Source organism: Gallinula chloropus (genome assembly GCF_964237585.1).
Source record: "Gallinula chloropus genome assembly, chromosome: 14".
Taxonomy (NCBI): domain Eukaryota; kingdom Metazoa; phylum Chordata; class Aves; order Gruiformes; family Rallidae; genus Gallinula; species Gallinula chloropus.
The window spans coordinates 1,226,225-1,252,789 of NC_140099.1; the positions used below are offsets into that span (position 1 = coordinate 1,226,225).

Genomic DNA, 26,565 nt, shown 5'->3' on the forward strand with positions numbered 1-26,565 from the left:
AAAATATTTTGCTCTTACTAATAGGTTAATCCACAGTAATTGGCTGTGAAATAAACCTGGGGGAATTTTCCTGTCTGTATGTGATGCACAGCCTCTGTGCTGTCTACTTGGCAGCTGTACCTTTGGATAATTAAAAGCTGTTGTTTAAATCCACTCTTCTTTCAACTTTTTGTCTTTTTTAATCTCGCTGCTTCTCTGAGCTGTCAGTCACTCTTCTGGCTAACGTAGAAAATCCAAGAGAGTGTGCTTTTAGGAAAGGAAAACTGCAGATGTATCTTTCTGAAAAGTAAGGAAAAAAAAACCCCAAAACACAGAAACAACAGAACTAGGTGAGTGTGTGCTGCTTCTTAACATGCTGCATTTCTAAAAATAATTCAACTTTCTCAGTCTAGTGTGGGAAACTCTTAAGTTCGCCTTGACTTTTGAAGATCTCATCCCACTTGCCCCCTCTAAAAAATCAATACCCAAACCCCCATGGCTGCCTTTGCTTAGGAAGGAGTTGTAATTACCCAGAAATTACAGGAGTTGTTCAGCACGGGGATCCTCTGGTTTCAGCACATAGTTTCATCGCTCTGTAGTGTTTTGAGAGCCTTAAGGGTGGGATGCAGCTACAGTGAGTTTCCAGATTCCTAACAGTGTGAGGGACTGTTTTTAATAGTGATGATAAAAACAGCTATTCCCAGTTGGAGGTTAGTCAGTGGTACAATTATCAGAGCTATGAAATAGTGCAGGGATGGCTCTGAATGGAAAAAACTAAGGCTTGAAACTGATTTTCTTGAGGGAGCCGTTTGAAACGATTTCCTGCAAGCACATGAAAAATTAGTAAGAGATGTTAAATGGTGAGAGATGGAGCTGCTGGGGCTCCGTTATTACTGCAGTAATTTAGTTTTCAGGCTAGCAAACTTCAGCTGGCTGGAAGGAGAGGGATTTGGTAGCAATTTGTTGACGAAAGCCAGTGCGGGGAGTAGGAGCTCTGGAGTTGGCATGGGTGATTTGGAAGGTTATGGTCTTTTGGAACACAAGTGTGATGAGGAGTGGCTGAGGGAGCTGGGACTGTTTAGCCTGGAGAAGAGGAGGCTGAGGGGAGACATGATTTCTCTCTCCAACTACCTGAAAGGAGTTTGTGGTGAGCTGGGGGTCAGCCTCTTCTCGCAGATAAGGAGCAATAGGACAAGAGGGAATGGCTGAGAGTTGTGCCAGGGGAGGTTCAGGTTAGAAATTAGGAGAAATTCCTTTTCTGACAGAGCGGTTGGGCATTAAATGGGTGGCCCAGGGAGGTGCTGGAGTCACCATCCCTTGGGGTGTTCAAGGAAAGGTTGGATGAGGGACTTAAGGATGTGGTTTACTGAGTAATAAAGGTGGTAGGGGGATAGTTGGACAGATGATCTTCAAGGTCTTTTCCAACCTTAATGATTCCATGGTTCTGCTGTATGGTGTGCTCACACCAGCAGCACCTCAAAGTGAGCTGAGTATTTTCACCATAAAGTGAAAAAACTCTAGTTCAGCTCAAAAATCTGGTTCACTTAAACTATCTAGTTTAAAGCCCACTTGGGGGTACCGTATTTTCTGCATAGTAGCTTGCTGATTTGTTTCTTTTCCTTCATATTTCCTCTGTTTTATCCAAGAAGAAGAAACCTGGAGAAGAGAATATTAATTATACTGGGGGGAGCTGTGGGGAATGCTGAGTTAGTAATATATATGTCTTTTTCCTTGTCTGGTTTTATGTGGATAAGTTTAAAAGTCTTGTGAAACAAACTCAAACCTGATGTTCTCAGGTGAACTTCTAGAAAAGTTTGTACTTTGGAAACAGTCATTACCTGGAAGGAATTGCACCAGAATTATTTCTGGTGTCTTGTTAGGTACATGCTGCTGAATTTTGAGGATGAAATGTGAAAAGGGAAAGAACAAAAGTTCTCATGGTTGACAAAGCACCAGAGTGTGCAGAACTTATCCTTTACTTGAATTTAGGTGCTTTTTTTAGGTCTTCATTCTTTAAAGAATGAATTATAGAATCTTTAAGGGTGGCAGAATTCATCCTATGCCTGGAATTTCTGAAAGTTTCTGTTAGTTGCCAGGTGTATCAGTGACAAAGGTCTGAAAATATAAAAGTATTTTTTACTTTATGTAACTTCTGGATGGGGGAAAAAAAAAGCTTTAAAATTGTAGCCAAAAAAAAAATTAAAGATCCACTGAATTGGAAGGTTTCAAAATTAACTTGAACGAGGCTTTGGAAACGATCATGCAGAAAGGTGGTGTGTTTAATGTTGGTTTCTGTTGCAGTTTACCTGCCAGAACCCCAAGTTGAGCTGTAGCCGAGTTAGGTCAGCAGAAGACCTTCTGTGTATGTTCTGCTCTTTAAGAATTTGAACAAAACCAAGCAGGTACTGTGGGAAAGATTTTCAGCGTGTACTTGCTGTGGTTCTGTGTGGCTGGGTTCTGGTGGGGAAGGGGGGCTGCAGCGGTGGCTTCTGCGAGAAGCAGCCAGAAGCTCTCTGCAGGCCCCACAGAGCACCTTGCTGATCTAGCCTGAGCCCATTGGCGATGGTCACAGTGCCTCAGAATCACATGGAAGAAGGAAAGAAACACAAGCAGCCACTTTGTGCCCCCAGAGAAGGGAGTGAGATGTTAGAAACTCTGCAGGCACCAAGGCCAGGGAAGAGGGGGGAGGAGGTGCCCCAGGTGCTGGAGAAAAAGATGCCCCTGAGCCCCTGGAGAAACCCATGGTGGAGCGGGTGTCCCCCCACAGCCCATGGACAAGGCCCAGACCCCACTGGCAGCCTGTGGAGAGGCCCCACGCTGTAGCAGGTAGAGACACACAGGAGATGCTGTGACCTGCGTTGGAGCAAGCTGCAGCCCCTGGATAGAGACAGAGAGAGGGAGACCCATGCCACAGCAGGTTTGCTGAGGGAGCAAGGCTTGTGACCCCATGGAGGACTAGGCTGGAGCAGTCTGGGCCTGAGAGACATTCTGTGAGTTATGACTGCACCCCATAGCAGTGACCCATGTTGGGGCAGCTGGGGAAGAGCTGAAGCCCTGTGGGAAAGGACTCACACTGGAGAAGTTATTGAAGGACTGTCTCACATGGGTGGGACCCCACGGTGCAGCAGGGGAAGGGTGTCAGAAGGAGAACATCTTGTGAGGAACTGTCTGAAACCCCGTTCCCTGCCCTACCTTGTGCCACAGTGTGGGGGGAAGGAGGGAGCGAAAGCATGACCTAAGTGAAGTCTGCTAAGAAGGGAGGGGTGGGGGAAGGTGCTTTAAGATCTGGTCACACTTCCCATCACCCGACTCTGGTGTCACTGGGGGTGCAGTGCAGGGTCATCAATTCGAGAGTTTTCTGTCCTTTATTCCATGTTCAGTCTGTTCTGCTCATGACTCTGCAGAATGATCTCTCCCTGTCCTTATCTGGACTCCTGAGCCTCTCAACATATATTTTTTCCCTTGTCCAGCTGAAAAGGGGACTGATACAGTGACTTTGGTTGGCGTCTGACCTCCTGCCAGGGACAAACCACCACAGTACTACGATTCCCTGCCTCCTGTCTTCATCTTAAGTGATTAAACCCTATCTAGCATGTCGCTGGTTGTGCTTATGAACATTCAAAATCCTTTCTGCTCTCTCTGCTCTGTGGCCTGCAGGCTGTGGAGCAGTTTAGTGGTGAGAAACAGCCTCTGCATGCAGATGTTGTTTCCTGGATCGTTCACCTGTATTCGTGTGGCCCCAGCTCTGCTCACTGATGTGCTGCTTCCCTGCTGTGCCTCCTGCCAAGCTGTATGCCCATGGGTGAGCTCTGCCATGCGATGACTGCAGGTGCCTAGTTTTGTACCATGGGTAATGGCAGGGGGGTCTGCTTAGATTGCCATCACGAGCCTCATCTGTGTCATTCCTTCGCTCGCCAGTTGGGATTACAGCTTTCTTTTGCTGGCTTTGACACCCTACTGTCCTGTTTCCTTGCCAGGCATGTGTGTGACTCCATGCTGCAGGCCTGGAGCTGTGGGAGAGTCACTAGCACGGTGCATGGCAGTAAGCAAAGGAAAACTAGGCCGCTGGATTGAAATGACAGGGCCTCATCCTGCCTGTAGCAGAGTAATCTCCTAATGAAGAGTGAAGATTGGCAGCCTTTGATGTGCTGGCTAATTGAAAATGTGTGAGTCCTTTTGCATGTGGTGTCAGTTAAACAGCACCGGTGCTGAACGGTGGAGTCAGGGTGACTTTTAATTCCTTCAGATTCTCTGCAAAGCTGTGGGGTGAAGTTGGCCTTGGCCAACAGCCAGATGCCCACCCAGCAGTTCGCTCGCTCCTGAGTGGCACTGGGGGTTAGAAATGGGCTCAGAGACTCCAAGGGTTGAGATAAAGGTGGGGACATGACCGGTTACTGATACAGGCAAACCAGAAAAACTGATGTAGTGCTGGTTAAAATAGGTTTGGGTAGGTAGAAATAAAAAGATAGACATTAAAGCAACACTTTTCCTCTGCCCTTTTGTTGCAGGGGTATACCTGCCCTGTCTTGAGCCTCTCTTCCTTATCCTTCCCTGACCCTTAGAGGGGGAATTGTCCCCTCCTCTCTCTGTTGGGGGCATTTTTCCCTTTGTGTCCTGTGGTGGGTCGTGGCAGAGCTGGGTGGGAAAGGGCAGCCACCCCCTCCTTTTGCAGAAGCCTTGTTAACATCCGACACTAGTGACTTCTTTTTGAGGGGGGTGGTCCTTAAATTGTACCTTTGGGGGCGTTTTGTTTTGCTGTATAAGATTCACCAGAAAGACCAATGAATCTGAAGCTTGTTGAGAGGGTGTAGGTGATGGTGTGTTGTCTTTGTTTGTGGGTGGGTTGTTTTTTAGATGTTCCTAATGAATCTCCTGTGTTGGAAGTTTTCTGTCTTCAGCAGATGTAATGAACATTATAAACTGTTCTGTGAAAAATGACTTGAGCTTCCTTCTACATGAAATCTGGCCTGAAGTTGGGTAGTTTTAGTCTATTGTCCTAAGTTCCATATTGTCACCTGCTGACTTACAAGTTTGAAATCTCAGAGTTCAGCGTTTTTTACGTTATCCTTGCAAGATGAAAGACAGTTTTCTGTGAAAGATAGCAAGGCTTCTGGTTGTAAGTTTTGGTTTTGGAGGCTTTAGAGATGCCTAGTGAATATTGTAACCTCTCAACTCTGCAATGGATTGGCGGAATGAATCCCTAAAGACAAAATCATGTTGTGCTTTGAGCCTTTTTTTTGTGTGTCTGTGGTTTTTGGTTGGGTTTTTTGGGGAAGGTTGTTCTTTGGTTAGTTGGAAAGGTGGTGTAGGACAAAGAAATCCACATCATAACCTTTTGGCTAAAGGGTAGGACTCCACAGAAGTAAAGAAGAATGAGTTAGCCCTTACTCTGCTGAACTGCTTAGGGCTGGACCCATGATCAGGTTATGTGGGACAGTGTGCCAGAGGAGATCTGTCAGGCCAAAGGAGATCTATCAGCCCGAAGGCTGGTCCAAACCAGTTAGAGCCATATAAAACAGTTAAAGCCATAATAAATCCAGTGAATTAAGTTTCAAACCTGATAAATAAACTGTTCAACATTAGGTCACCTGCTGTGGGGCTTTCCTTACAGGAAGGAACTGTATTTATTTATTTACTGGATGTTTAGAAGTTAGCTGTGGGTTTGCTCTACTACTTTATAAACTATATAATACCCCCAGAGAGATGTGCAGATGTGATTATTACTGTGGGTTGGGTGCTGTGGTGCAGGGAGACTTCTTGCCTATATAGTGTCCAATATGAGCTTTTTGATTTCCTGTTTGGTTTTGCTAATAAATATATAAAATATATAGAAATCCTAGGCTGGAGTACAGAGATTCAAAGGTAGGCTTGTAATCAGAGGAGGTTTGGAAAGCAGGGTGGCTCTCACTGTAAGAGCTGCCATAAAGCAGGCAAAGGAATCTTGAATTTTGAGTATGGAGAGCAGGTCGTTACGCTGGGCTGTTGGAACTCTTGTGGGCTAACGAGTGAGTAATTAGTGTCAGGCAGGCCATGTGATGCTCAATTTATTAGCTGTCGCAGCAAGAACGAACCCCGCCACACGCCTGCCAGAATGAGTCAAGTGGACCTTTCGTAGCCAGGATCCCCAAAGTCCACAGGCAAAACAGGGTGATGAAATTACTGTTGACAATCCTAACCTGCCACGTCAGTGTCGTAATGAGAATCAGCAGGATCTTCTCTAGCAAAATGAAGATGAAGATGGTGTCGTCCTCCTCCTTGCTGGTTTTAACTGGTTTTCTGTGAAGCAGCACCGGTTGGTGCTCTGTTGCTGTTCAACCTGATCTTTCACATGGGCTGCCTGACTTTTCCATCTCTGGTCTTTATCCTAAAACTCCCATTTAATGTCACTCCTGCTTCTTGCAGTCATTTCTACCATTCTTTGCATGTCCAGGAGCGATCCAGCGGGACCTCAGCCTTACAAAACGAGGGCACGCCGACTCCAGAGCTCTGGGAGCGCTTCTCTACTATTTTTGGAACCAGCTCTATTGCTTCTATAATAAGAAGGCTTCTGGAAGCTTTCTCCTTTCCCCTCGCCCGGAGAAAGTCTCCTTTCAGCCCAGCTTTCATTAATTCACAATCTGCATGGCAAAACAAATCTTGTTTTATACGCTGAATAATTCAGACGTGGCTCATGGGTCACGTGGCCTCGAATGTGCAGAGCTACAGTGGGGTTCTTTACCCCTACCCAGTAACCCAAGGATGCAGCAGCTGCACCCCTGCTCAGTGTAGGGGGGTTAGCTCCCTCCTACTTATCATTCGGGGCACAGCATGGGTTATACAGGGAGAAGGAGTGCCAAGGGGGGGTGGTAGCTTTCTAGAAAGCAGAGTAATGTGTGGTCTGGGTGCGTTTGTCACCAGTGCTGCAGCAGCCCTGGCAAGTAAGGGATTTACTGGGTTTGTTTTCCTCGTGGATTGAGCAGAACGAATCCAGTGAGCCAGTTCCTTACTTCTTCCCAGTTGAGCAACACATGATGTCCTTACCCGAATTGTGCAAGACAGCTGAGACCTTTCAGGAATAGCTGAACAAGGGCAAACACTTGTCATACTGTTTTTTCCAATATTAAAATTAGGGTTAAGGTGCAGCAGAGCTTTGCTTTCTCTTTCCCTGCTGAGATTTGCTTATCAAAGGGAGAGGGGATGACTTAGCCCTTCCAACACTACCCACACCTAGAAGAGAGATGGCATGAGAGCTACAAATCTGAAAACTCCCATTCTTTATTGACACGATCTTGGAAGGAAGACAGGCCCTCCCTGGAGTGCTTCATTCGGAGGAGCGTTTCGCCTGCTTATCAGCACAGCGGAGTAGCGCTGTTTGACGGCAGCGAAGAGTCAAACGTTGCCTGGGAGCCCTATGTGCTTGTTTCCCTGCCTCTGAAGCACTCTGTGTGTTGCATGCTGTGTGTTCAGAAGTGTTCCTCCTGCCTGATGCCTTCAGAGAAGCCTAAAAGCACTTTGGGGCAGGTGCCTTTCCTGGCACAACTCAAGGTGTGGATTCCAGTCAGTGAGTCCAGTTGCTGAGGACCTCATCTCACTGGGCTTTGCTAGTGTTGCTGGGGTAAGTGGGTTTGGAGACCTGACCTCTTGGGTTAATTTTCTTTTAGTTCAGTTCTTTGAGCTACTTCAGCAGAGAAATCAGAGAGGAGCCAGTGCTGATACAGGGGAATGGCTGGGAGAAAGGGAGGGATGAGACCCCAGCACAGAGGGAGTTAAGTGACCAAATCTGCTGTGGGGCTGTGCAGTGTTTCAGAGCATCTGTGTGCTTCCTGCCCAAACTCAAATTTAAGTAGAAATCTTAAGATCTCAGTTCTTTAACTGCTCTGTGTGGTGTTACCCAGTATACAGAGTGTGGATGGGAGCTTGGTGAAGCTCTGAGGAGGGCTGGAATGAATCTGGTGGGGCAGTGAGCCAAGGGCCATGATAGTGAGGTCCTGCTGCTCGGCCAGCTCTTGATTCCTGGTGCTTCGATGTGGTAGCAGCAGGTTTTGGTGTCTTGAGTAGACACAGGAAGCTCCCCATGTTTATCTCAGCTGGAGCCCCTGTGTCAGCTTTATTGCTTTTAGATTTGATGACATCATATTTATGCAAAGTTATCCTTTTGACCATCAAACAGAGAGGAAGCTGAGCACGGAGGTTTCGCAAGCTGAGTGATGTCTGTGGTGGCTCCTGTAGCATTCTGCTGCGGGTGAGGAGGCTGAGCTGCAGTTCAACAAGACTCAGAGAATCTCACTGGATTGTAGGTGTTCATCTTTGCATCTCTTAAGGCTCTAAATACCTAATTTCATGTGAGGATTTGTTGCCAGGTGGGTGGAAACACAAATGTGAGTTCAACCTAAAACTTTAAGCCAGCTTTAGTTAAACTGTGCTTGTCATCTCCTGTTTTACTTGCGACTGTTCTAAACCCTGCCTGGTGAGCTTAGTGTTAAAGGCAGTTCTTTAAGGTGTTTAAGATGGGTAGATGTTACAGTTAACAAGCAAAGGTTGTGTGCCTGTAGCTTTGAGAGAGGCAGAGCACGAGGACAAGACCATGTTAGATGGGGCTTTGGGCAACGTTGTCTGTTGAGGGTGTCACTGCCCATGGCAAGGGGTTGGAACTAGATGATCTTTGAGGTCCTTTCCAACCCAAAGCATTCTGTGATTCTGTCTTGCTGTCTGACCTAGCCAGGGAGCTGCTGTGGATTGCTGGTTGTTACCATGAAACCTGGATGCTGGGACTAGGGAAGGATTTCCGTGCAAGCTTCTGGCTTGGGAGAGTCTGGTGCTGTTGTAGGTGTCTTGGGGGTGTTTGCAGAGGGATGGGAGGAGGGCTTTGGGGCTGACTGGGCCAGAATTGCACGTCTGGTGGAATGTGCTTTTGGAGACGAGTATCACCTAGCAACCTGAACTTGAGCTGAGGGAGGGAATGGACAAGCAACTCTATTCCTGCAAGGAACCAACAAAAACCCTCATGGAGCTCTCTCTTATAATACCTAAGCGCTGGGATTTTTTTTTTACTATTCCAAAGATTACCTGCCCTTCATAGTGACTGGTTCTGGCCATTCCCTCTCCTGGGTTTCCCTCAGAAATACATGCTGTTCCTTCCTTCCACGTCCTGGGCGTGCTGATGCTCTTTGCCCAGCTGATCCAGTGCGATGGCCCTGTGGAGTGTTCTGAAACCAGCTCTGCGTGGAGGTGGGGTGGTGCTTCTACCAACAGCGTGATTGCTGCTGGGGACCAGTCCCAGGGCTGCTGCCTCCCTCCTAGAAAGCCCATTTCCAGAGAGGATGTGCCTGCCTTGGAAACGCTTGCAGATCACTTGCTACTGTTTAAAACACACTTGTTCTTGCTGTAGAGCTTTAGCCATCAAAATCCCCAAAGCTGAGGTGAATTGCTGCACAGATGAGGAATCACAGAATCACAAGGTTGGAAAAGACCTTTGAGATTGAGTCCAACTGTTCCTGTCCTGTGCTAAACCAGATCCCTGAGCACTTCATCTACCCGTCTGTTAAACACACCCAGGGGTCAGTGACTCACCCCCCCTCCCTGGGCAGCCTGTGCCAGGCCCTGACAACTCTGCCAGGGAAGAACTTTTCCCTCCCATCTGAGCTGACCCTGCCCTGGGGCAGCTTGAGCCCATTGCCCCTTGTCCCATCTCCTGTCCCCTGGCTGGAGAGACCATCGCCCACCTCTCTACAAGGACCCCTTCCCTCATCCGTGCTGGCTGAGTTCAGAACTCGTTTTCCTAAACCCCAGCAGCGTTCAAAGCTGATGATAAGACAGTTTTGTGGTCCTGCTGTCCATTGCTGGGAGGACGTGATGCTTACTGCTGCCAAAAGCTGAGTCCTTCCCACATCTTATGCATCAAGGCATATGTTTGGGGGTGGCTTCAGAAGGGGAGAGCGACAAGATTAGGTTTTTTAACTTCCTCTTCTCTTTTCTTTCTCTGTGCATCTGTATTTCAGTTTTCAAGCTGTACCCAACTCTCTGCAAAGCTAACAAATCAGCTGAAGCACCTTCTGATAAGGATCAGCCTTGGTAAAGAAACCCTGTGGTAGTTAAAAGGCAGTAAGTATCTCTGTGCTGGCTGGGATGATGATTTTTTTTCTTCTTTTTTTAATTCACAGGCACAGCTTTTTACTCCTTACACAGTAGGAATTTGTCAGTAGCTTGCTGGCATTAATAGTCTACTTCAGCTCTTTTCTATAGCCCGGCAGCTAGAGGAGGTGGGGGGAGAAGCATGCTTTGTACAGAGCTGTGTCTGGAGCTGTGCTGCAGTGCCCATCTGAACTTGTCTGTGTCTATTTTGTCAGGTTTTACTTCCCTCTAGCAGGTGCTGGTCCCTTCTAAATTGCTTGACATCCCCCAGTATGATGCCTGTGCTTGGATGGGGGTTGTGGCTGATTGAGTTTGCTTGGTGGCTTTGCTTCTCTAGCTCTTCACTGCAAGCAAAGTATCTCTTGGTTTCAGAGTCTTTTTGTCTGGCTTTTTAACGTTTAGTTCTCAGTCGATCTGCAAAGGAGTAGGACTGGGTGAAAACATCTGGTGTTCCTAACTGGGAATACAGAGAGCGAGTTTTAGCTGTAGAAAAAGTGACTGGCATTCTTGAAAATGGTATGGTTATGTGTATTTGGGTGGGGATACAACAGTGTTCCTGTGATATGGTTCCTGCTGAGTCTGAAATGCTGGTTTCAGTAAAGCCAGAAGGAGAAGCCAGACAAAAGCTTGGATACAAATCAGAATGTCAGTGCCTCCTACTGCTGGTTCATGGGAAAGTGAAGGGTTTGTGTGTAACTCCTGGGTTTCGTGAAGCACTGGGCACATGCTTTTTCCTTTCTGAATTACTGTGTGTGAATGTGTATCTTGCAGCCCCCAGAACATCAGAAATAGCTGGGGTTTATGTCTAGGTTTTGTTCTTGCAGGTAGATCCTTGTTGTGGGCTCCAGGTAGCCTAATGAAAATGGTGTTTAACTGCAGAGCTTGGTGACGAGCTGTCTCCCCCAGGGGTCTGTCTTGGGACTGGTGCTCTCTAACATCTTTATCAATGGCATCGATGATGGAATTGAGTGCACCCTCAGCAAGGTTTTTACAGAGAGAGTGGTGAGGGGCTGGAAGGGGCTGCCCAGAGAGGGGGTGGGTGCCCCATCCCTGGGGGTGTTCAAGGCCAGGTTGGCTGGGCCCCTGGGCAACCTTGTGTAGCTCCAGGCCTGGAGGTTGGTGTCCCTGCCTGCGGCAGGGGGTTGGAACTCTGTGATCCTTGGGCTCCCTTCCAACCCAGACCAGTCTGGGATTCTATGATTTCCACTGCTGCTAACCCCAGCAGCTGAACTCCTTGCCTTTCTGAACTCATGGAGTACAGGACCTGCTCTCATCCTCATGCTCTGCTGGTGCGATGCCTCCATCTTCCCCATCTGGTGTGTTTCTTTGCCTTGTGTAGAGCACAGGAGATTTCCTTGAGAAGACTGGAATGTGTTTATATAATACTTTATATATTATTTTAGGCTCCTGCCTACCAAAATCTAGGCAAATGATTAACCTCTCATTCACCATCACTAGAGGAATTGTGAGATGGCTGTAACAGGCATCAAGTCAGCCGGATCTAAACCAGTTTCTGTTTTCCCTGCCTGGAAAGTCATCCATCATCACTTTCTTGGCAAGTGTGGCTACCAGGTTGGTTAGAGCAGTGTTTCCAGGCCAGGAGCATTCAGTGGCAGCGCTGAGTTGTAAACCACGTTGGTCAAACATTAACTTAGCCCTGCCTAGGTAGGTGCGCTTCTGTGTGGGAGGCTTTTTTTTCCTTTCCCTCTGGCAGGTGTAGGGAAAGGGGTGATGTGGGTGGCTCCATCTCAGCTCCAGGGAAGCACAAAGCTCTGGTGAGTGCCTCTTGCGGGGCTGCACTGCAGAAATGCTGCTGTAGGTACAAAGGCAGTGGTAGGAACACTGGGCAAAGCTGCTGAAAAGGAGAGAACAGCCTGCTCCACTACATCACGAATCCCCTGGGGTCACAGCTCTATAGTTAGCATCTTCAAAGGGTGTTCCTCTATTACAGCATGGCTGTGCCTGGTCCTCCCAAGAGGGAAGCAAACGATCCTTAAAACAATCTGCTGGCTGCTCAGGGCTTGAGTGTTTGAGGCTTTCCAGGGCGCTCTCTCTTGCTGTGTCATGTTTTTCCTTTGACGTTCCAGCTCAAAGCTGGTGGTTCTTTACCCAGCAAAGTACGTGGAAGCGCCGGTGAGAGCGTCTCACCCAAGGACGGGCTGTGGAAGGCGGCAGCAGCCCTGGGCGAGCGAGAGATACCGCGGAACGGTTTTGTTTTGGTGAAATCCGCTGCCCTTATCTGCGTGTGATGCAAAGCTGGGGCAGTTTTCACAGGGTTCAGAGGTGGCATGCTTTGTGTCCTTTGTGAAACCCTGCCTGTTACTCTGATTAGGATGCTAACGTAACTCCTGGCACTGCCAGATCTTAACTGCCAGCACTGATCTCCCTCAGAGCGTCCCGTTCCTGCGGAGCTGGGAGGACAGCGTGTTCCATGGGGAGGTGTAAGGGAGCGCTGCGCTCCTATATAAGTTGAAGTGGCACCGTGATGTGCAGATGGGCAGTTAATTTGTGGTTTAATGGTGTTCAGAAGCTCAGGCTGCATTAATAGGAGGGTGATGTTCTTTTATATGTATATATATCTTTATATAAGTATGCATATATGAGTGTGTATGTGTTTATTTTCTCTGTTTTGGGAAAGAGACCTTGTCCTGATCAATGTACATCAATCCCTGCTGTAACTTGAATGTGATCTTCTTATGTACCTCTGGTTTGTTCAGTTTCTAGGTGGCAGAGACACGGTGAAGCTCTGTGCGGGGCAAGGAACGCTGATGGGGAAGCCTTGTGCATAACCCAGGATGGACTGGCTGTGACGGCGTGCCTTAGCTGGAGAGGTAGTTACGATGAAGAGTTCCTGCAGAGCTGGTCTCCACAGGGAACCACTGAATTCCACATCCTCCACCTTCCATCAAGTCAAACGGTACGATCGGCCCAGCTGCTCTGCTGATAGTGAAGTGGTTGGCACTGATTTAACCTTCTCCTCACTCTTCTCTTCTCTTGGCACATCACTCAAATGTTTGGTCTATGTTCTTGCTTTGGGGATAGCGTTTAAGTGAAATGTTGTAGTGCCTTGAGGGCAGAAATGTTCCTTGACGTTTTTATTTGTTAATGACAACTGCAGATTCGCTACAGCTGGTACTGTACTTGGAGAAATCTTTGGGGTTTTTTAGCAACAGCTGTAAATGAATTTGGGAACAGGGCTTTGAAGTTAAACTTAATTGGAGAATGACTTGTCCTGGTAGGCTTTAAAACGTGCAGGCAGCTTAAAGCAAGCGGAAATACTGGCAATCATAGTTGTGGTTTGTCGTACTATGGAGTAAGTAATTAGATTAGTTTAAGCTCAGATTTTTGTATTGCTCGCTCTCCTGTGTCTCTTATTAAGAAGAAATGCACGATTGATTTCAAACACTTGTGCCTGTGTGACAATTAAGTGAACGCCTCTCACTGTGTCTCGTTATAGGAACACCGTACGGAACAACATGTCCTTATGCAAATGCAAGAACATGCCGGTTTGTTATGAGTTCAAGCTACTTGAAATATGTATCTTTTTTTTTTTTTCTTTTTTCTGAAACCAAGACACTTAAACTTCCTCAATCTAGAGGAAGAGAGCCAGCTTTCTGGTTTCCAAAAAGCTCTGTGGGTTTAAAGCAAACTTTTAAACCTTTGTTCTTTGTGGCTGTGTAGACAGCATAGACTTTGCTATGTTAGTCTCATGGTAATTTAGGACTGGAAAAGATTTCCTGGTCACCCAGCTCCGTGCTTTCCCAAGCAGTATCTCCTAATCCTTCTTGTAACTTAGTCCAGCCTTAAAAACAACCACATCTTTTCTTCTTTCCTCCTGTAGATGAAGCCATTACTGAAGATGACAGGTCTAGCTGCGATTAGGAACCTTCTTTTGATTCCCAGCCTGAACATTCATGCTGGCTCATATACTTGTTTGAGCTTGTGTCCCTTTTTGGTGCTTTTTTTCATTTGTGTAAAGGCCATTTCTCACTTCCAGTGGTTTACCTCTTTCACTGTGCTGTAAAAACGTGGCTGGATACCCTCACCTGTGGCTTTGCTGTGCCAAGTGACCCATGTGCTAACTAGGAGGTTCTTGAACAACTGTCATCGTCGCTCTCGGGCTGGGTGAATCTCCTCTGAGTCATGACAGAAAGTGTGTGCTGCACTCCGGAGCAGATCTGCCAAGAGGGCTGCTCGCTCCTGCCTTAAATATATCACTGAGACTCTTGCCTCTGTTTCAGAGGTGTGTCTGTGGGGGCCAGTGCCCCTTTCTTAGTCACCTCCAGACAGCTTGGTGTCGGGCTTTCTGGTGCATCACCATCTGTGTTCCAGAGCTCTCCTTGGTCTCAGTGACTGTAGCGGTACCGCCTTTCATTGCTCTGGGTGCTCCTGTAGTACTTGTGCTGAGGTCACTCCTGACAAACTCAGTGTGTTCCCAAGGCTGATTCTTGAGGAGTGGTTTTAGTTTCCAGGCTGGTATTTTCTTATTCAGCATTACCTGGGGCTGTCTGCTGCTCATCCAGCTCCTTTGTCTGCTTTCCCATTCCTCTGCCAATCCCTCTTAACTAGTAAATCTCCCCACACCTTCTGAAGTCCATGGGAGTAAGGCAGTCTGGAAAGATCACTTCTGAGAACATTCAGGTTGGTCTGGTGTATTCAACTATTTCCTTTTCCCCCTTTTTTTTCCTGTGTTGCCTTAATCCTCTTTGCTTGCAAAGCACCTTTGTATTAAAGTCAGGCTACGGGCCCAGAGAGGTTGCAGTTTCTCTCCCTTCTCTTTCTTCCCTGCAGTGCCACCTCCAACATCCTACGTGTTTTATTAACTCCTATTGTTGCCTTTTAGGAGGTTTATAAATCTTGCTGCTTGGCCTGTGGTTTGAGCCTATCTATTTTGGATTCTACAACTGAGACAAGACATTCCTTGCCATTTTTGTGAGGCTCTTTAATCCTCCCCCTGCCAAATCTCTTGTTCAAATTAGCCCCTGGGTTTTTGCCCTCATGATCACTCCTCTTCAAAACCACTGCAAAGTCCGATTTACTGGTTTGTGCTGTACCTAGAGTACTCATAAGCTCTGTCCTGACCTTGCTTGGCAGCGCTGCTTCTCTCCCTGTCCTTTCTCAAACCAAAGAACCTTCTACTGTTTCTTTGGTTTTTAAGTATCTTTGCAGGGACTTAACACTTATCTCAGATGAGTTAAAATAATGGGCTCTTTCTGTTTGGTACAATAAAAGATACTTTCTGGAGGCTCTGTCACATCCAAATTTCCTCTCTCATCCCACATTTCATCACATCACACTCAAACCAAACAGACTAAGGTAGCTTTATGACATACAAATAAATTTATAAAGGGAATACTTAGCTTTTTAACGTTTTCTATCTCAACATGATAGTAACAAGTTGGTGAGAACGATCAGTACTTGCCAGTGCCACAATCTGCAGGCTGTTTTGACTGGTCCCAGTGTGGGTGTAGGGTGGGTGAGAACTATCCCAGCCACATTACCTGCATTCTCTTTAAGATCCAACTTGCCAAGCGATGTGATTTGTGGACTTGAAACCTGTGCCTGCTTTTTGTATCCTTCCCAAGGGAAGGAACGTGTTCAGTTGGGGTTTCTTCTGTCCTGATTTGGGATGTGTTCTTGGTAATCTCACTGCCTTCAGGCTCCTGGAGAGTGCCTGCTGGGATGTGCTCTCCGCAGTGCAATCCTCTGCGCCGCAGTGCAGGTGACTTTGGGAACCAGTTCCTTTCAGTCTTGAGTTTCAGAAGGACAACGTGGTGACTTGCCCTCAGATCTACTTTTGCTTATTCATTCCTTTGAACTCTGAGTCTCTTAATGATTGTGCAGTCCAAGGTTAATTTCTACAACCTCTCATGTGTTCTCATTGCATATGCACAAGGACTAAATAGTGTCGCTCTGTGTTGGCTCATTAACTGTTGGGAGAGATTGGTTGTGCTGTGATACCCAGAAGGATCTCAGTCCTCTTACAGTTTAATAATTAAAAAAATAAATATTAAATCAAGGAAGAGAAAACATTCACAGGAGGCAACTTGTCAATATCTCTTGGGGCTGTGCTACTCTGAGCAGCTTCCAGCAGAAGCCTTATAAAAACACCACTCTTTTATCTTTCTTACTGTCCTTCTCCCAGATTTCTTGTGCGATTCCCTCTCATCTTATCCTGTTCCACCATGGCATGTGTGCTGTCCCACCACCCCTGAGCTACAGGGTTTGTGGAGCAGCTTAACCTCGAATACCAAATCTTATCATTTCCCTGTGTGATTTAGTCTAGGTGATCCTGCTCTGGCAGGGAGGTTGGACTAGATGATCTTTCGAGGTCGCTTCCAATTCCTAACATTCTGTGATTCCTTCTGTTGATTTTGTTCTCTGCTTTGTCATCCCAGTGGTGTTTGTAGTGTGGCTGGGAATCAGGGAACGTGGGTTTGTGCTTCCTCAGGCTCAGTAAAGAATCGCTTCGGTGTGATTTGCTTCACGGTGAGTGCTTTTATACAAAAGACTGGCAAAGCAGAGGCACTTCTTCCCCAAAATTCAGAAACTGGCTGGGATTACTCCACTTTATGTGGAAGGGGTGTGTGTGTGTGTGTGTTTGCTTAAAATGCATTCAAAACTACTTAATGGATGGGAGCCCTCAAACTGGAGTAACCTGTGTGTGTTGGCCTGGAATGTGCAGTCTGTCCCCCAAAATCCCTGCTCAGCAAAGATGATGGATTTTAGAGCTGCTCCTGTGCCCATCTGGGTGTCATCTCCCAGGTTATTGGAACACCTGACGTGGGTGAACAAGCAGCATTGGATTCAGAGTCAAGAGTTTGGTGCCTGCGGTGTATTTAACTAATCAGTTGTTTTGGGCCATCTCTGCCCCACGTGTCTGGCTTGCTCCTGCTTCCCCCAGGCTTGCTGCTTGAGCAGAGCACTGCTTTGGCAGCCCAGTGTCTTCTGTGTACCCTCAGAGCCTGTGATAATCCTTGCGGCTTCTCCAACTGATGCAAGAGGCTCTTTCACAGGGGTTGGAGGTGGGTGGGGGGCAGGTGCTTTAATACCACCACGAGGGAGCAGGTTTTCTGGAAGCAGGATGTCTCCACAGCTGCTGAAGTCAAACCAGCTCCTGGTCTGCAGTGTTGTGCTTCCCAAACACGCCTTTCTCCAAGCTTGGCCTCTTGCCATGTGCCAGAACAAGCTCCAGTGAGTAGCAGAGTGTTGTCCATCCCGGCTGTTGGGCTGGGACTTTCCCGCCCCGGCAGCATCCCTGGAATGCCTTTGAAGCAGCTCTCCGTCTGCTGTGCCTTGTCCCGGCAGCGCGAAGGGGATGGGAATGGTAGTGGAGATTGAGCCCAAAGGACCCACCAAGTCCTTCCAGAAATAACAAGTGGTTTGCCCATAATTTAACTTGCAGTCAGCACTCAGTCCTGCGTAATTGTCAGTGTCCTTTATGGAGGAGCTGAGCTGGGATGCCAGGGAAGAGAAATGCCTTGCCAGAGGTTACGCTTGCTGTGGGTTTTTATTGTTGCTGTTCTTGTCTTTTATTTTTTCTTTAGTTTTTTCTTTTCCTGTGGCTTCTGCAATAGGTTAGTATGCCCTGAGGGGTTCTTTCAGAGTTGTAGTTGGCATTGCATGTGCAGTCGGCAGGGTTAGGAACTTCTGTGGACTGGAGTTTGTGTTTACAAAGAAGAAATCACTGGGAAACTTTGGGATAAAACTTCCCTGGTGCTCTGTGCAGGAAAGCTGTGAATATGCAGCCTGAGCAGATCATGCTGCTTTTTGTGTGTGTGTGTTTGATGATGTTCTTGCTGACCAGAGGAAATCTCGTGGCTTCACAGGACATCATGAGAGTCCTTGACCCAGGTACAGCGTGGGCCAAGAAGGCTCCCTGTGCACCCTAGAAGGGAGTTGTGAAAACAGAGCCTTTCCTACCACTTTTCCCTCTGGCTTTGGAGCTTCTGCTGGTGTAAATCTGGAACTTTTAGGCTGCAGCCACTTAGGAGGTACATACAAGGATGCAGAAAGATTCTGACCAGCTTGGATAGGTTATGTGCCTTCCCTTCAGCAGGGAGAGGAGTGAGGGGTGGGTGTGTGTGGATGCCTGTATCAAGTCGTAGTAACCATCTTGATAAAGCCGTAGTAAAACCAAGCTGTAGTTCCAGCTTAGTATCCTTCCAGAAACATCAAGTATCCTGTTTTTCAGACACAGCTGATTAGAAGTAGAAAACCCAGCCCTTCTTATTTCATCAGCTTAAGGCTGGGATAACAGTGTAAAGGCAGCGCTGCCGGTTCTTTCGGTGCCGATGGTTCTTGGCAGGTTTAATCTCTTATCAGCGATTCCAAACCGCACATTTGGGGGTGAAACCCTTTTCTGCTTACTCCACAGCTTCTGAGGAGCCGTCGGCTCTGAAGATAAAATTAGAAAGCTTGGCTAACTTAAAGGGTGGAGGAAAGCAAACAGAATTATCCTGGAATTAAGTATCGTAGGGAATTGTCGGTGACTTCACCTTTTCCCAACTATTTTTGGCGTCTTTAAATATTTAAACCCTTACCTGCCGCAATCCTCCGCGTGCCAGCGCTGAAATAAGGTAATCTGTGGGTGGGGACAGGGCTCTGCTTCATCTTCAAAGCAATTTCTGCTGGGGAGCCGTGCTCTAATTCTGGGAGCCAGAAATAAAATGTGCTGCTGACGTGCAGGGAAGGCGTTCTGCTTGCTAAAAGTCCTTATTTCTTCGTGTTTGTGACAGGGAGAGTGTGTGGCAGGGGCTTTTTTTTTCTCCTTTCTCCTCTGTTTCAGGTAATGTCCCTTACCAAAATTCCTTTTTAAAAAGGGAATTCCCTTTCCCATTGCCTGCAAACCCAGAGGCAGGTGGCATTAGTAGAACTCTCTGTAAACAGAACTACAGAATCACAAGGTTGGAAAAGACCTTTGAGATTGAGTCCAACTGTGCTAAACCAGATCCCTGGGCACCTCATCTCCCCATCTGTTAAACACACCCAGAGTCAGTGACTCACCCCCCCTCCCTGGGCAGCCTGTGCCAGGCCCTGACAGCTCTTTCAGGGAAGAACTTTTCCCTCCCGTCTGAGCTGACCCTGCCCTGGGGCAGCTTGAGCCCGTTGCCCCTTGTCCCATCTCCTGTCCCCTGGCTGAAGAGACCATCGCCCACCTCTCTGCACCCTCCTGGCAGGGCAGGGGAGGTGGGGAGAAGGTCTCCCCTCAGGCTCCTCTTCTCCAGGCTGAACACCCCCAGCTCCCTCAGCTGCTCCTCAGAGGATTTGCCCTCCAGCCCCTTCCCCAGCCTGGCTGCCCTTCTCTGGATGTGCTCCGGGACTCAATGTCCTGCTTGTGGTGAGAAGCCCAGAACTGGACTGAATAAAGGTTTCCCTTAAATCTGGATTTATAGAAAACAGCACAATGACCTGAACACTGAATTCAAACAAGGCAATTTATTGCAGTGGGAAAACTTTGGACTAAGGCACAATTTTGTTATGCAGATGATAACATTTCAACCTTAAACGGTGGCGTTGGCCAAGCCAGAACCTAACTGAAACACCTTAAATGGGAAATCTAATAGGTGAGGCATAACTCTCCCCTTTGTCTTTCTCCATAGACCAGAAATAGCTGGGAGCAGCTGAACCAACTTTGCTGGCTAAACGTGTCCTGGGAGCGCGTTGGGGTAACCGGTCGGGTCCTGTTCACATTCCGTGTGTCGTGCCCGGTCTCACCTTCGTTTGCAGCTTCTCTAATGAAGGGTGTCGAACTGATTGTCCCGCTGGATTCCTGAGAGCTGCTGGGAGAAAGCCTTTTAGAAACAAGCTCCAGCTCATCTTTCAGACACCCTGGAGTGAAAAACTCCTGAAGGAAATCTGATCTGCTGCTCCCGCTCCCTTCTGTATTTGGTTGTGTTCACCTCTTCTCCTTGGGGTATGGTGGTGAGGAGCCAGCAGAGCTTTTCTCTCTCTGAAGAGAACCACTCCAAAACACCCTCCTGGATGGGGAAGGAAGGGCTGCAGGCACTGTTTTCTGCAGCAGCTTCTGGGCCAGGCTCTAGCCCCAGCATGTTGGGCAGCTACAGAATACCACCAAGGTGAGGCAGACCCTATGGAGACTGAGGCTGAAGCAAAGCAGGCAGCCTTGATTCCTCATTCTCTTTTACTCATCTATTTCAGCACCTCAAAAGATCTATTTTTACCAGATGATTTTCATTTTTAACATCCAACTGAGAAGGCAAACAAAACAGCTCAGTTGGGTTTTGCAGAGGAGACTAAATTGGGAGGTGACCCAGTTCCAACCAGAGCTGGAATTAGCAGGCAGAAGGCACGGGGAGAGAGCTAACCTAGGGATGAGGTAGGTGTTCCTGCAGTATGGGCACACTCCTAACCCCCCAGTCTGGAGGTGACATACAGATGGGTTTAGTGTGTGTTCAAGAGTGAAGTGAAGTGAAGATCTTAGAAAATCAGGAGGGGAGAGAACATAACAGCATCCTCTGCAGTGTCTGCCTTCTGGCCTTCAGAGAGCAAAGGCTGCCTTTCATCTCGGAGTACCTCCCCAAAACCTCTCTGCCTATGCTTGTCACCCATCCTCATGCTACTTATTGCAAGGAGGAACCAAACTTCAGGGAGGAGCAGTGGGTAAGCAGCATGGCAGCTGCTAGTGCAGGCGGTGCCTGGGTGAGTTGGTGTCCTTGGGTACTTGTGGGTGTTAGCAGCTGAAAGTGGGGTGTCATGGGTGGGGGAAATCCCCGTCACAGAGCCTGGGTGGAGAATGGTTTGAGAGCTGAGAGCAGTGCTGAGAGCACCCTGAGGTTTGTAGCTGTTGCCCAGCAATCAAGGGCTTTTTCAGTCGTTCATATCTCCTTACTAATGAGAAAGGAGGGGACACAGCCAGGACAGGTGACCCGACCTGGCCAGAGGGGGTGTTCATGCCAGTCACGTTGTGCTCAGTATAAAGGGGGCTGGGGGGAGGAGGGGGCGGCTCCAGGACACGTGGTTTTCGGGGCAGGTCGGGTTCTGGGACGGCTCTGGGCTGCTCGGCCTGAGCTGTGTGGGTCAGTGAGAAACTGCACTGTGCAGCACCAGTTCCATATACTTTTTGCTGTAAAGTCCTGTTACCATTGTTATATCCATCTTTCTGCTATTCTACTAAACTGTCCTTATCCCAACCTGTGGGGTTTTGGTTTCTTGGTTTTGGGGTTTTTTATCCCCTTTCCCTTCCCTTACTCCCCCAACTCCCCCCCCCTTCCTTTTAGCTGCGTGGTGCTTGGATCTCAGCTGGGGCAACACCACGACACTGCACTTTATCTCCTGAAAAACAAGGGGCAGCTCTTGCAGCTGAGGACAAGGTCACCGGCTTGACCCGCTCGTGCCTCCCAGAAGGATTAGGCAGTGACTGGACAGAGGGGTGGCTCGAACTCTCCCCTGATCCACTCGCTGTGTGCACTCAATGGATGGGTTTAAACATCAGTGTTTTCCCTTGCAGCTCCCTGGAAACACACCTCTGGAACAGGAGGATCTCTGCTTCTCCCTAAGATTAGAATCCTGTTGGGGGAAGTTCTCTGAGGGTGGATGCTGCAGCCTGGCTGCTGCTTTTCCTATTTCATGTGGTTCCTGCTGAGGTGTGGGAGGCATGCTGGTGCCTCCTCTGTGCCTTTAATTCCAAGCAGGTGTATCTTTCAGCTGTTAATTTATTTCCCTTTCTCTCTTTCTAGGGTCTCTGGGATGCACTTAAAGCCATATCTCAAGTTACAGAAGAAAGAGCGATCTCCAGAAATAAGCCAGGACTCCCTGCGAGCCCCACCTACGAGCCACCAGAGATCTGCCCAAGGAGAAAAACACACCAACAACTGCACCAAACTGAGCGCTTTCCCCAAACCCTCCCTCCTGACTCCACCTCGGAAGCTCCTGGGGATTATTTATCCAAATACCATGTGCAATATGAGTGGGAAAGGTCCGGCCGATGGCCTGAGCGGGAGGGAAAAGAAGAACTCCTTCTCTGCCACCATCCATCAGGGAGAAGAAGGGGATGGACCTCTGGATGTCTGGGCTGTAGTCAAGCCTGGCAACACCAAGGAGAAGATCGCGTTCTTCGCAGCCCAGCAGGGTAGTGGGAACAGCCGGCTGGGCTCGATGAAGATCAAAAGCACGTGGGATATCGATGGGAGAACAGCAAAACGCAGGAAAAAATCCCTGGATCTTAAAAAAGCCAAAATTCAACTGGAAAGAATGAGGGAGGTGAACGCCCGGTGCTCCCAGCCCGAGCCTTTCGCCTGTGGCATCGAGCATTGCTCGGTGCATTACGTGAATGACAACGGGGAGGGGGTGTTCCCGGGCCGGTCCCTCTCCGTGATAGAGATGGTGGCCTTCCTGGAGCAACGAGCAAGCGCTTTACTGGTGGACTGTGCGAAAACCTGCGCCCCCCCTGCTGCTACCAGGCTGAACGCTCAGCCTAAAGCCTCGCTCCCCAGCACTGACCCTTTCCCCTCTGCTGGGGCGTGCGAGGTCCATGCAGAGAAGGGACCGTGCAGCAGTAACGAGCAGCAGCAGAGCGAACCCGTGCGTGTCCTGGACATGGTGGCCAAGCTGGAGTCCGAGTGCCTGAAGCGCCAGAGCGAGCGGGAAGCCGGGAGCCTCTCGCGCAACAACAGCTTCCGTAGAAATGTGGGCAGGGTGCTGCTGGCCAGCGGTACCCAGCCTGAGGGAGAGGTGGGGAAGGGCTCCTCGGGGGCCCTGCCTGCGGGGGATGGCTTGGAGGAGGAGGCTGGGGTAGCCACGGCTGGGTGCGGAGGACGGTGCGGTGCTCTGGGTGATGCTGGGTTGTGGGATGGCGCCGCCTCCCCTCGGCAGCCTTTTCCTTCAGGGCTGGATACTCGGGTGGGGAATGTGAATTCGGGACTTGCTCACGCGGTGCTGGCAATAACCACTGGCAGGAGCGATTCCGACACGCGGATTGAGCCTCCCAGACCTCTGCCCTTGGCCTGTCCAGCTGGTGCCAGGTTGCCCCCCGACTCCTTGCGGAGCAAGAACGCGACTGTTGATTGTATGTCGAAAGAGCCTGTGACGTTCCCAAAGCAGAACCTGCATCCTGCTCGGAAGGAGCCCTTGTGCATCAGTATATCAGTCACCAAGACCGAGAAGGGCTGCAGGAAAGAGAAGCTCTCTAACTCCAGTTCTAGTGAAGACCCGCTGCCAGGGAGGCTGTTTTTTCTCCAGGCTGACCAGCCTGCTGCTCATGAGCCACAGCCGCTGCGGGAAAATACCCAAGAAAAGCCAGAAGTAGCCCAAAATGAGGATGCTCTGGCACCTGACAGATCCTGCGTCAGAAACGGTGTCCCTACAGAGCCATCTGCCCTATCCGGCCCTCCCACGGAAGGGGCTTTGCAAGTACTTGATGCTTCCTGCTTAAAGAGGCAGGTTTCTCATGACTTTCTGGAGACCAGGTTTAAAATCCAGCAGCTTTTGGAGCCTCAGCAGTATATGGCCTTCCTGCCTCACCACATCATAGTGAAGATCTTCGGCTTGCTTCCTACTAGGAGCCTGGTTGCCCTAAAATGCACTTGCTACTACTTCAAGTTCATCATCGAGTACTACAACATCAGGCCCGCAGACTCCCGCTGGGTCCGGGATCCCCGCTACAGGGAAGACCCCTGCAAGCAGTGCAAGAAGAAGTACGTGAAAGGGGACGTATCGCTGTGCCGGTGGCATCCCAAACCCTACTGCCAAGCCTTACCCTACGGGCCTGGGTACTGGATGTGCTGTCACCGGTCTCAGAAGGGCATCCCGGGCTGTAAGTTAGGTCTCCACGACAATCACTGGGTTCCTGCCTGCCACAGCTTTAACCGTGCTATCCATAAGAAAACCAGAGGAGCTGGAGCTGAAGGTGAGGAGGAGTATTAGCACACATCCACTTTCCTGCGGGGTTGTTTTGGGGCAGGAGGAGATTCTTAACGCCTTGTGCTGTTTACAGTGTATATAATTGTCATTTGTGTTGGGTTTTGTTATTTTCCCCCCCCCCCCTCCACAGAGCAGGGGTGGGGGGGGCTACGAAACTGCACATCCTTAAACACAAGAGCCTTTACCTTTTAGATTAAAGATAGCTTTTAGTCCATCTCTGTAAATAACACTATAAAAACTAATTGTACATACAGAGTCTACAGCTGGCTGAACAACGTAATCACTACAATGCAGCTCGGGTAGTGTTGCGGCTAGAGTTGTGTGTGTGTGTGTGTGTGTGTGTTTTTAAGTGTCTTTATTTCAAAGAAAGGAAAACAAACAAAAAAAAAAGTAATAAAAAATCTGTATATCCTGTGTAATATATGAATGTTTCTGAGAAGAAACTCTAAATAGGTAAAGGGCAACTTGTTGAAAGAATCGTCGGGCAACTGAACTGGACACCCTTCGAGTTCGACTAGAACTGATCCATTCCAGCGCCGCCGCGGGGGGAGAAAGAAGAAGAAGAATGTTAATGTATAGTCAGAATGTAAAGAGGGTCTGGGCTCCTGTACCCATGTTGTCTGCTTGGGTTTGGGGTTTGATTTTTTTTTTTTTACTTAAAATGTGCATTCTAGACCTGCCTTACCTGATCCCTCCTGTAAAACTCTTGCCCTAAAATAAAAATACTGTAAAATGTGTGGCAGAAACGGGTGCTGTGCTGTAGTTGAGATGGGAAGTGTGTTTCCTCTACCCAACCCCTCCTCTGTATTCCCTGGAGCCTTCCCTGCCAGGCCAGGCCCCTGTTCCCCTTGCCCTTCCCTGGCTGCATGTGCAGCACGGCCCCTGTGGGCTCCTCCGCTCAGGAAGGCTGGTGCTGGGGGGGGAAGAGACTTGTGAAATCACAGAATTGTAGGGGTTGGAAGGGACCTCAAGAGTTCATCAAGTCCACCCCCCAAATTGGGGACTCTGGAAGGCAGCTGGGAGGGTGCAGCAGCCTTGGCATGGGCATGGAGAGGGAGAGGAGACAAGGGATTCCCCTCGTTAATTTGTGACTCAGGTCTCTAACGGGGCCAGGCCAGGGCAAGCAGCAAACCAGCTTTATGGAAGGAGGCACCTTGCCAAAGCCCTGGGGATCAAAGGCTCTCAGCTTCATTTCAGTGAAGGAAGAGGGGGAAGAAGACGCTTTCCTGCCCCCCACCCAAGAGTGGAAAAGGTGAGCTAACCCGGGCCAGGCTGACAGCAGCAAGGAAAGTCCCTGGGAGGCTGAAATAGAAGCAGCAGAGGAAAACATTTTGCCATTAGATAAGAGGCCTGTGAGGGCACTTTTTTTGGAGCAGGGTCTGGGACGTTGGTCACCTTCACTGAACAGGGCTGCCAGAGGGGAGAACTGAGGCTGAAGTAATGATACTGGGCTGGTCCAGGCCGTGGGGACATGAAACATGGAGGGTAATTTGCTCTTTACTCTCACTCCCCACCAAGCTGGCTGATCCCTGGTGCGTGGCCTTGCTGGAAAAACAGTTCTACAGAACCAACTTCTGCTTCCAGAAGTGGGTTGTTCCAGGGCAGTGCTGCCCAGCCCCCTGCAAGCATTACACCCCCCCCATCTATACCACAGCATGGATGCCTGTACCCCTAAGAGCTGGTTCAGGAAGAACCTGAGGGCTGCTGATTTTAAAAGAGAGAGAAATTACCTCTTTGGGGGAAAAAAAACCCCACCAAGAAAAAGAGTTTCCAGTGTTGGCTTTAGAAAATTCAGCACTGGGAAGAGCTGAGGACTGGGCACTTGCCTTCCCTGCCTGGGAGCAGTTGGAGCAGCTGGGCTGAGTTTCCAGATCTGCCCCTGAAGAAGCTGGAGGAACGTTCCCATTGTTCAGCAGCTTCCAGTTTTCATCAGGCTCCGGGGGGCTCCTGGCACGGGTGCTGCTGGAGAAGCTGCTGGTTGGGCTCTTGCTCCATCCTGCTACAGCAGCTTTTCCCATTTGCTGCATCTCTGGTGCCTGTACTGTGGCTCCTGAAGGATTTATCAGCACTGGGCTCTGTGCCACCCCCCCAGAACTGGCATTTCACCCCTGCCTGAAACCACAGGGGTGCATCCACCCTCCATAGCCTGAGTCCTGCTTCTTGCAAGCTGGGAACAATGTTGAAGCTCCAAAGCTTCACCCTGGCTCTTTCTCCTCCCCAGCCCATCCCAGAGCTCCTCTCCTGCTGTAAACCAGCCGTGGCAGAGGATGAAACCACCGTGCAAGGACAAGTGTGACCTGGGCAAGGCGTAGGCACAACCCAGGCTTGGCTTTTCCCCACACAGCCAGAGCTGTGCCTCGACCAAGGCAGGGAACTGCCCCAGCTCCACACACAGGAGCCCCAGGCTGCAGCTGAGCCTATGGAAGTGGGATGGGATGTTCCTCCTCCACCCATCACTCAGCAAACCTCAGCTTGCCAGGCCTCAGGTCTCATGGACAGACCCCTTTCCCATCCCCATCGCTCAGCCAGTGAGTCACCTCAGTGATTACCTCCTTGAAAACACACACATTCCCCTCCTGAATCCACTCATCCTCA

The 26,565-nt window shown here is 49.1% G+C and overlaps 1 protein-coding gene across 1 annotated transcript; it reads left to right on the plus strand.

Annotated features, from left to right (window-relative positions):
• The first annotated feature begins 305 nt into the window (after positions 1 to 305).
• On the plus strand, positions 306 to 24,707 carry FBXO34 (F-box protein 34). Its single transcript, XM_084270539.1, has 4 exons — positions 306 to 329; positions 9,957 to 10,059; positions 12,807 to 13,006; positions 21,789 to 24,707. Exons 3-4 carry the CDS (start codon positions 12,930 to 12,932, stop codon positions 23,971 to 23,973), a joined length of 2,262 nt encoding a protein of 753 aa, XP_084126665.1. The 5' UTR covers positions 306 to 329; positions 9,957 to 10,059; positions 12,807 to 12,929; the 3' UTR covers positions 23,974 to 24,707.
• The last annotated feature ends 1,858 nt before the right edge of the window (positions 24,708 to 26,565 follow it).